The sequence below is a fragment of the Protomyctophum bolini genome (assembly GCF_963924005.1).
Source record: "Protomyctophum bolini genome assembly, chromosome: 12".
NCBI classification, from domain to species: domain Eukaryota; kingdom Metazoa; phylum Chordata; class Actinopteri; order Myctophiformes; family Myctophidae; genus Protomyctophum; species Protomyctophum bolini.
Window position 1 is genome coordinate 36,822,215 of NC_137873.1, and position 10,908 is coordinate 36,833,122.

At 42.9% G+C, this 10,908-nt stretch overlaps 1 protein-coding gene across 7 annotated transcripts in view; it reads right to left on the reverse strand.

Annotated features, from left to right (window-relative positions):
* dtna (dystrobrevin, alpha) overlaps positions 1 to 9,601 on the reverse strand; it is a 32,407-nt gene extending 22,806 nt beyond the window's left edge. For 6 of the 7 annotated variants that reach the window (XM_080778179.1, XM_080778177.1, XM_080778178.1 and 3 more), the window contains exons 1-7: positions 7,690 to 7,841; positions 3,227 to 3,297; positions 2,306 to 2,386; positions 1,810 to 2,023; positions 1,022 to 1,107; positions 431 to 585; positions 194 to 299 (exon numbers count right to left, since the gene is read on the reverse strand). In XM_080778179.1, the coding sequence (XP_080634305.1) occupies positions 194 to 299; positions 431 to 585; positions 1,022 to 1,107; positions 1,810 to 2,023; positions 2,306 to 2,386; positions 3,227 to 3,297; positions 7,690 to 7,706 (730 nt within the window). In that variant the 5' untranslated portion in view covers positions 7,707 to 7,841. Of the gene's footprint in view, positions 1 to 193; positions 300 to 430; positions 586 to 1,021; positions 1,108 to 1,809; positions 2,024 to 2,305; positions 2,387 to 3,226; positions 3,298 to 7,689; positions 7,842 to 9,389 lie in introns of those variants that run through there. The other variant, XM_080778175.1, reaches the window with a different exon arrangement.
* Positions 9,602 to 10,908: the final 1,307 nt, after the last annotated feature.

Below are 10,908 nucleotides of genomic sequence, written 5' to 3' on the forward strand. Positions count from 1 at the left end.
CACAGTATTGTTTGTGTGTGTGCGTGTGCGTGTGCGTGCGCGCGCGTGCGTTTGCATCAGTACACTGGTACACGTGCTTGAGCGAGCATGCATATGTATTGTGACTCGATTTGATGATGCAAGGCAAAAGGAATCCCATCCCGCCAGCCCACTGTCTTTCTCATGCATGAATGTGTCGTGGTGGCCGGCTCACCGTTCTCGACATTGGCAAGCCGGTGCATGAGTGGTAACCACACCAGACACTGAGGGAGAGGGTCTGACATCAGCGTGTCCAGGAATGTGTTGAGGGAGACCTTTTTCTGTTCAATATCGGGAAAATGGAGAAGGTTAGGAGGCAGATGGGGGGGGGGGGGGATCACAAGACTGATTGGAATCACCCACAACTTTGGCTTACTTTGTGTACATTTTCAACATGGGCATTGATTCTCACCTGCTGTGCAAAGCAGGTCCGTGTGGCCTGCTCTGTGTAACTAAAAGAGGGGCCCTCGAAAACTGCCTTTGGTAACTTCAGAGCCTCCCTCAGAAATTGGTCAAATTGAGAGTACACCATTATACCAGCAGGGTCTGCTATCTGTGAAAAAATATCTATGGGAAATATTGCAAATGAATTGTCAGTTGCCCAACATAGGACACCACTTTGCACTTTGTGCAAACAAATCAGAGCAAGGGTGTGATTCAAATCAATTATTTGCAATACTCTATAGCGACATGGCCCCTTCTTTCATGAGCCACTGCTGCTGCTGCTGCAACAGATTTTGTAGATTATGTAATATGTCTTATTATACTTCATATTATGAATAATGACTTGTTCCCGCCATGAAGAGCCCATGCAGGGCTCTTTTTCTAGGAACAATAGCGTTTAACAGAGAGAGATTTCAAGATACCCATTCAAGCCTAATACAGTTTATATAATATAAATTCCACTGCAGCACATTTTGATTAGGAACGGCAGGACATTTACGAAGGATATTAACACATACATTACGAGTGAAACTGGGCGATTTTAAATGGTGTTGCTTACATCTTAATTTATCCAAAATCTTCCCTCCGCAGATGGTTGCTAGGGCCATCTTCACAACAAAGACAGATATTTTACCAAGGCCTTCCCTGAAAAGAGCAAATGCATATATATATATATACACACACACAGGCATGCATGGTTCAATTTCACGTTTCCAGATAATACAATGTTCATACTGTAGATAAGATGTTTTCTGTAACTTTAGCTCACTTTCACAGTCAATAAAAAAAAGAGTCACTGATTCTGCGAAAGGCTGTTATTACATTTATAAAGGCAATTTAACCGTCACATAATGCACATAATCAGCGCTTTCCCTTCAAAAATGCTCACCGATGAAAAGGACATGGCGTTGTCCAGGGACGTGCAGAGAGTGTCCCGTTAAGAGGGCACTTTTGGACCAAAAATAGCAAAAATAGCAGATCCTACAAGAGCTTGTAGATCAGCTATTTTCAGGGAGCAACCCAGCAGTCTTTAGCTAGTGGAGATGCAGGTGTAACACCATGGATTTCGAAACAAATTTGTTCAACGCCAAAATACAGTGTTCAAGTTCAGGAGACTTCGGAGGGAAAAAAGACAATTCTCCTGAATGCTGCCTTCCGGCATGGCATGGGAAAGGAGTGGCATTTGCTATTTCTTTCACCATGTAGTAAACGCTACACATTCGCTGCCTGGAAAGTGTCAGTTGTTGTTGTTTTACAGACGTGGTATAAAAGGGCAGGGGCTGAAGCCCCCCTTTGATGTCTATGTGTGCACGTCCCTGCACCATGTCACATGACATCTTTACTCACGGGTCATAGGCTGCCAGCAGGAAGTTGAGCAGCAGGCTGATGCACTGTTCCACGTTGATCTGGTGGGTGGTGGGCATGCGCTTGTTCAGCTGGTAGAAGATGGTCGACAGCACCGCTTCCAGGCGAGCCACCGTGAACTCCGTGGTGAGGTCCATGCCGTTGAGGCCATTTTCTCGGAAAGCCTCAATGACATTCCAGATGTCAACTAAATGTACTGGGAGACAAACGGGGAAAGAAAATGTCTCTTAACCCATTTCGACCTGAGGACGATTCTGAAAATGTCTGTTTGAAAATGACTATGTTTGTATGTGTCAGTCGTTCTTCGGTTTTTCAAAAATAGCAGACCTACAAGCTCGTAGGTCTGCTATTTTTCAATAGCTAAAGCATAACATAATGCTAACACCAAAAGGGGTTCCCGGCCCAAAATGGGTTAACTTGGGAAGACTTGCCGCCGCGACAACCAACAACAACACCAGTGACAGGCATGTATACTCACGGTTGCATTTCTTCTGAACAAATCTCAGCTTGCAAGCTGTTCTGTACGTTGACAGTCTTATAGAATCCAACTCTTGAGCCCCTGCAGAAAAGAAGACATGATGGTGAAACAGCAATACTGAGAGGGAACGTCCCCGGGAAGTGGGGAACGAACGAACAGCGGCTGACAGAAATTGTGGAACCACGGAAGACACATGTATAGCTTCACGCTCATGTGAACACATAGGGAGAAAGGATTTGAGAGGTGGCATCGACATATAAGTGAGAAAGCATTTGAGCGGTGACATCGGAGGCATGCACGTCTTTTCGAGACAGTGTTTCATATCTCTGCTGTCGGGAGGAAACCTCGTAACTCCGAAATGTTAAATTTTCAGGAAATGTAAAATATATTTTTTTTTACAGGAAATTAAGAAAACCTTATACATTTTTAAAACAAAGCAATGCAGCCTCGTCAAAGTTGGTGTTGTAACTTCATATATTGTCAATTACTTCCATGAGAGGGGGAGAGGTGGTGGAGTTTAGTTGCTTTAGCAGACATTTTGAGGGTCCAATGGAGTTAAGAGGTTTTGTCCAAAGCACTTTTTACTACTTTCCATTGGTTCAATATTTTCGAAACAACACACAGACGTAAAAGGGTGTTCAATAGCGCAGATTTATGCCAAGAAAAATCTAAAACCTCAAAAATGGAGTTATGAGGTTTCTTTCCAGACAGCAACGATATGAATTTGGCTGACACTGGTGGTGGTGGTGGTGGTAGTGTGTGTAGGGGGGGGGGGGTCAGTTCATGTTCATGATATTCCCCTTTCCATGGAGGTTATAAGAAAAGGATTTGCCACTTTTATGGTCGATGAGCATCGTCGTCCTGCAGCATCGATCACATTGAAATGTGGTCCTTTCAGAGACGAGGGCCGCGCACACTCACTCATCTCGACAAACAGTTGCCTTCTGTCTGCCATGGCGGTGTCACTGCTCCTCCTGAAATCTTCAATCATTCTGGTTCGGGAAGAAGAAGAATAAGAAGAAGAGGGGAAAGTGATGTCAGTGTCTATATGCACCCCTGATTTTATTGGTGAAGCTTGAATTATCCCATTCTGGGCGCGCCGGGAACCCCCTTTTGGTGTTTTGGGAGCATTATGTTACACTTTAGCTATTGAAAAATAGCAGATCTACAAGCTCGTAGCGCGGCACCAGCTTGTAGGTCTGATATTTTTGAATATATATTCTTATATATATTCAAATCTTTGAATATATATTCGTTTTTTAACTCAAATTCCCTGGAACTACATATTTTCAGATGGGGGTCGGCGGCCGAATACAGATAATTCTGGGGGTCCTTGACATGAAATTAGTTTGAGCACCACTGACATAGAAACATAGGTTTTCGATTTGTAGAATCGTCCTCAGGTCGAAATGGGTTATACTAGTTGTGTACGGGTGACGTGCACCGAAAACAGCCGATCTACAAGTTCAAAGCTTGTAGATCTACAAGCTCAAACTTGTATAGATCTAGTATTTTCGGTGCATGACACCGATGCACAACTACGTAAGTATAGAATCTGGCTTAAAGGGATAGTTCACCCACAAGAGATCCCGTATAAGTCATTTTACACTTTGTTTGCATGCTGAAAATAGCAGATCTACAAGCTCACAACGCGTGGCAGTGCCGTAGATTGTCTATTTGAGTAAAAACAGTCATTACGACGGCATCAACGCCCACCAAAATACATTTTAGTAGACAAAAATAAATGTAAATTTAGTCGACTAAAATCGTATGACATTTTAGTCAACTAAAACTAGACTAAAGCATTCCAGGTTACTAAAATGTGACTAAAACTAAAATCAAAATTTGCTGCCAATTGCGAACGCCGTGAGCACTTACTATGAGACCTAGCAGATCATGTTTGTCTGTGTGTGTGTCTGTCTGTCTGTCCCGCTATCCAAATATGGAGTGTGTTGCATCAGCAATCACTCAGCTCCATATATGGGCACAAAAGGGGCCAGGTCCACTCAGCTCCATATATGGGCACAAAAGGGGCACCATATAAGGAGTCCCCAAAGCAGCTATACGTCCAAAACCCAAAAATGTACGAGCTGCGTTCGCTTCCCGCGTTTGCGCGTCTTACTCGTACTGTATGGAGGTGATCGGGTCCAGAACCCGGGCAGAGGATTTTGTGCTGGTTCTGGACTACCGTGAGTCCGACCGACTCGACACCGGGCCCTGCACTCCCTGTGGGGGTGTGGAACGCGTGTGTCGATTTTGAAGTCGGTGGGGCGAACGGTTCTCGAGTTACGTGGATTACAGACTATGTACACACTACGTACACAGTACGTGTATACAGAGACTTGGTGCATTTAAGATAGTAAAGAGACCATGCATCTCCATTGCAGATTCTCAACCATGCAAAATTAGTGTTCCGGGTTGTAGCTTTATTGATAAGTCATTACACGTCACATATTTTCACTGTACGCACTAATCTGTTTTTTTTTCTTTTTCTTCCTGTTTTTCTTTCTTTCTTTCTTTTTTTTACTTGGCTGAATATCTTTTAATCTAATGCAAGAATCTAAAGAGCCATGCAGTCCCGACTCATGGGGTGTCACAGAAAAAACTTGAGTAAGACAAGGACAAGACTTTCAAAGGGGCAGACTGGCAGGATGAATGCTCCACACCACGCCTCACTGCACAGTGTCCAAGGCAATCTAATACACCTAGTCATGTGGTTTGTTGCCATAGTAGCAAAGAACCCAGTCACTCCATTCCTAAAAACACAGCGCTAGATCCCCCCCCCATTACAGGGAATTTGCAGGGATAAGTTTGAAGAGAACTTCTTTGACTTCTACGAGAGATATTTTCGGTTGAGATTGTGCATTGTGGCATTATATTGCATAGTATACAGATGCTTGGGCAACTGTTAAATAAATGGCTTGGCTGTTATCGTGGTATTTATATGAATAACTGAAATAGATTAAGCTATTTAGTGGTAGATGCAGATAATTATGAAACGACACACAGACATTTTTGCTGTACAAATTGCATTTCATGCCATTCCACAAATGTCACACTCAAAGGGCAAGGTACTGTATGGTCATTTTTGAACAATATTAGCGTATCATAACCAGGCAGGTTTTCTTTCTCCTTCTATAGGTACCACCAATATCCAATTCAGGTGGAGGTCTCATACTGATTAATGAATCCTGATTAATCAAATCAAAAAAGCATTTCAGAAAATGTACTGCCACAACTGGTTGGTGGGAGAGATTTGGCAGAGGTGTGGGCGGCTATGAGTTCATAACGGAAGACCTTTTGAGTTTTACTATACTACTGTAAATTAAACCTGGCCTAAACATGCAATAACATCAGTATGGTCCTTTAAATATCAATGTATGTTGACAGTATCTAATATTGGGGTCGTTATACTGTTAACAGTAAACAGAATTGAAGCTTGACTTTAAAAGATTGAATCAGGAATTTAATTGCAATATTAACCCATTTTGGGCGGGAACCCCTTTTGGTGTTTTAAACATTGTTATAATTTAGCTATTGAAAAATAGCAGATCTACAAGCTCATAGCGTACCACCGAGTGGTGCGCTACGAGCTTGTAGGTCTGCTATTTTAGAAAAGACGTGAAAAATATACGTTTTTAACTCAAAATCTTTGCTTCTGGGGGGGTTCCTGGAACAATATTATTTTCAGATGGGGGTCTGAGGCCAATTACATATAGTTTTTGGGGTCCTTGACATGAATAATTGAGCACCACTGATACAGAAACATAGGTATTTCAGAAAACTGTCAGGATTTTGAAGACATTTTTTTTAAATTCGACGTCAGGCCAAAATGGGTTAAGATATTTAATCATTTTAACTGGCAACCACCGCATTATGCTCCCACTACCCACCATCCCTCCTGACTGTTCACCCACAAACGTCAACACTGACGCACGCTTAATAAATGTTAAGGGTGCCTTGAAATACCCCACAAATGACTCATAGGCTATAGCTGTCCATAACGTCTTCCACGTCACCAAATGTTGTGATTCAGCGATGTGCAATATAACCACGAAGCAAGACAAGTGAAGATATCCTAGCTAAACCTAGCACCACCATGTTGCCGACCTCCAGAACGGCCCAGTTTTCTTCCCAGAGCGGCGCAGCAGCCTATGCCATCGGCCTCCAGACAGAGCGGTTTCAACCCATGCAATGTTGCCGGCCGGCCCAGGTAATCCCCCAGAGTGGCTCTGCTTGTCTGGCCATCCTCCTGCCAATCCTCCAGTGTGTCCGCACAGCTGATTATCTTCCTGACGACGGCCCTACACTCATTCTTCCTGCCAGTCCACCAGAGCTGCTCTGATGCCTGTTGTCAGGTTGTCCAGAGCAGCTCTAGCCCTTCAGACATGCCTCCTGGTTGCCCCTCCATACATGTTCCGCGTCCACGTTGCTCTCCGGGCGTTGGTCCTGCATCCCGGGTCAACAGTGCTCCTGTGCCCTGCATGGACCTGATGTTTCCTGCTATTCCATACTTCTCTGCCAGATGCCCTTGTTCCCTCATTTGCCCGTCACCTCACCTGACCGCCCCACCCATCAGCACACTGTTCCCACTCTTCTTATCAACCCTGCAGTCACCTGAGCTTCCCCACCTGCACCTCTTTTACCTAATCAAGCCCTCAGTCAATAGCTATACCAACTTTGGCAGGGACCAACTTCCGCTGGTCCCTGCCAAATTGTCAATGCATCTGTATTGTATTCCATGTTTCTGGTTACCTGAGTCCCGTCTCTGGAAGCAGTTCTGCCTGCCGTGCCTGACCTGCGTTTTATTACGTTTTGCCTGTTATTTGGACTACTTCCTTGCCTGTGTTGGGACTACTTTTCTGGTTTTGACTACTGTGCCTGCCTCACCATTCTGTAAGCCTTGTACTGCCTGTTTTAGGAATAGCCTACTGTAAATTCTTTGAATTGCACCTGCTCTGACATCTGCATTTGGTTCTTCCCCTGTGTTCCTGTTAAATAATAATTGAATAATAATAATAATTGAAAATGAGTGTGTAGTGAGCATGCACGTGTAGGGCTACACACTAAATGTTACAGATGAGTGACTTTGATTAATGCTGCCTTACATCACTTCTGATGAATTGCTATGGTAAATGCATACACAGCATGATCTGTCTATCTTTCTTGCGGTGAGAAAACTTGCATTGTACAATGTACACTGCTTTATTGTTAACACCGATATCCCACGCACATCACACGTAAAATATGTGCTGTCTGGTGTGAATTTCCGGCCGATATTTACAAGACAATGTTATAACATCCATGATCCAACAGAACATAGATATAAAAAAAAAACACGATAAATAAATAAAAATACCAATCGCAAGAGGCAATCAACATACCCTTCAGAAAGTACCATGGTCGCATTCCTCTTCTCTGTGCGCTTATCACAAAGGCATGTCCTTCTTATAAAAACAACTATACACACACAGTATAAATCCCCGTCTAACCAGGAGACATAACAACAAAAGCTGCCCAAATGGATGGGACTGGCTCAGGGAATCTGAAATTAGAAACTGTGAGCCTGCGCTGCCTCTATCTTTAACTACAAATGAGAAGGCTACACATTCCTGTACAGCTCTAGCTGGCTCTCCAGTTGCAGCCCCCAAACCTCTCACTTTGGCATCAGCCCAACAAACATTACTCTTGCTCTGTGCCACTGTCAAAGACTGGCAAGCATTAGAAAATAACTGCCCTTAAAAGAGCAAATCATTTGTATACCATAAACACTGTAGATGATTGTAGTGCTCTGCCAAAACTAAGCCAAAGACTCTTTCGGCAATGACCCTACTTATCATCTATTTCCAAAAAAGAACTGTGTCGGACGGCCAGATGCTAAGCTGTGTTTAAGACAAGCATAAGCACCGTTCCCTTATTAGTGAGTTATTTATGTTATAAGTCTATTTTCGAAACTGAACAAAGAAAACACAAGACAAGGCACAGTGCTTCCCTTGAACTACTTGGATTTGTTAGTCATATACAGTACATCAATAGTCCATGCAGCATTTCCAAATGTGAACAGTTGCTTGACTTGTGATTTGTACTTTGCTGGCATAGCGGACTCATAACGTAAGCTGTGCAACATACAGTACATTGCAGCTGTTCATGTATTTGCCCCCAACTGATTGGCCAGTGTTATTTTTACATCATGGGAGCATGAACGATTGGCATCTGATTTCCAACCTGTAACAGCGAGAGAATACAAAAACTTAAGCTGAACTACAGTGGAATGGCCATTATAAATGCAAAGGCAATAAAACGAGTGTTTTAATGCTTCATATATAGGATAAACAGTCAAGTGTAGCACATTAAAGCCCTCTGGTACCAGCCTGTGATGTCTGCTATAGTCAGTGGGCCCTCTGTAGTGTCGACTAGTAAGCAGGGGGGCTTGGGAACTTGGGAACCAAACGTGTGTCGTGTGTGTTGTTGTCGACAGGACTGATTGTTGAGTTGACCATGTATTAGGCTACCGTAATGTGGCATTTTATAATGTGATGTGATTTCCTGTTGGAAATATAAGTATTATATGCATATGCAGTGCCAAATAACAGATAACTGAAATATGCAATTATTATAGCAATATGAAATTCAAGAAATTAACTCGTGATTTTGGATTGTTATCGTCTGTATTATTATCGACTATTAACACGCAAATCAGTGGGAGCTCATCATGAAATTCCAGCACCAAAATAATTAGCTTTTCTTCCAGGATAAAAGATTTGTTAAGAAGAAAGGCAACAGGCAAGCATGGACAGTTACGACTAGAGCATCACCTGTCACGACACGACAGCAATATAGGACCTCGATCTGAGCGACAAGGTTTTATAGTGCAAAAAACATAGACCCACTGGATTGTATACATGTTTGTTTATTTTTTTTATAAAGACAATTTGCCCTCGATCATTTCAACGTTAAAACGTGCCAGTTTAGTTAACTAATTTTAGAGTAATAAAGTAGCTTATGGTCGCTCCACTACTACAGAGTACAGACCATACTAGCGCGATCAGCTGCCTGCCTGCAGCGCACTTTGCACGAGACTTACCAGAATTTCGAGGCATGTCATGCAACATCACTGTTTACATCCAGGAATCAGCCAGAGAGTCACTTCATATCCACCAGTAGATAGTACAATATCGTGAATGTCGACTCGCGGTCTATTGTCCATCGTTGCACTTGCACGAGACGCTCATCTCACCACTGTACAGACAGTATCACCACAGTAGCCTACTACTCTACGCCAATTGCAACACAACGGTTGTGTTGTAGGAAATGTTCGTGGAGCGGTGTAGCAGCAGCGCACTAGAGCAGTCCAGCGAGTATGTGGCCTCTGCGATGACGTAATGCGGAATCTCTTCACTTGCGTCAGTTTTTATCTACTCTTCTGGCTGGTACTAGGATACACATTTTACTTGAGGGGGGGGGGGGGGGCGGCTACACACCTCCACACCGTGCACTGACTCAACTCAACACAGTTTTGCCTCTCACGATTTGTATTAATCAAGGTGTAGACCTAGTATACTTTATTGTCCCTAATCCAAATCCTGCTGTTTTGCTGTTAGAACAAAGGAGATTAACGCTGTCTGAAAGTGGTAATTAATTAATCTAGTGTTGGGCCTAATTCTATTATTTGTTTTGATAGATCAATCATTTTCAGGGAGCAACTCTCCCAATTAGCTAGAATTCAAGACTATTACCAATATCAAATTAACGTGCATTGTCTTCAGGGCTATAATATAGCCTAGAGCAATATAGCTGCTCTATTTGCGATCCAAATAAAATACCCATAGGCTTTTGTGTAAAGCCTGCAAAGTTTTTCTTTTTTATGTGGATTTTCACTTTAGCATATAGGCTTTTCACATGCCTCTGACATTAATCTTGTCTTGTCTTTGTCTGTATTTCTGCTGTGCCTGTACAGTGTAGGCTACTTATAAACGTAGGCCTATTGAATGTAGGCTATGTGTCAAAGTTAATTGTGCAACACACAATGACAAAGGTTCGGTTCACCCGTGCAGCTGCTCAGCTGAACAGAAAGTGAATTTACTGTTCTCTAGTCATTAGTCTTGAATGCAGCCCCGACTTTCACTCTGAACCTGCTTGTTGCTAGGCAACCGCAGCATATTATGCTGAGTGGAGATTGACAGCACGTTAACTCAACGGTCGCGAGACGACACAATACATTGTTGCCACTGTTGCTTTATTAGCCGGGGCAAACTTTGCAGTAGGAGGATAGGCCTAACTTCGGGCAGATAATCGGCTCTCGGGTAAAGGATAATAATAACACATAAGAGCCATTTCACAAGTAAGTTGATAGCAGCAACTTTTTTTTGCTCTCACTTTCTTTTCTGCCATGACAACGACCACAACTCATTAAAGTTTCATTGGCAATTTAACAAAACTTGGCTCAGAGTCACAGCATCCAGAACGTGGGAGGCAAGTTTAGCCACAACTAACAACACAGCCCGTGATGAAATAGCCATTGTTAAAAATGTTTTATTTCAGATTTATGTGGTTGCAGAATTGCAGTTTAACAATTTAAATGTTCTATTTCTAAATGTTCTAGC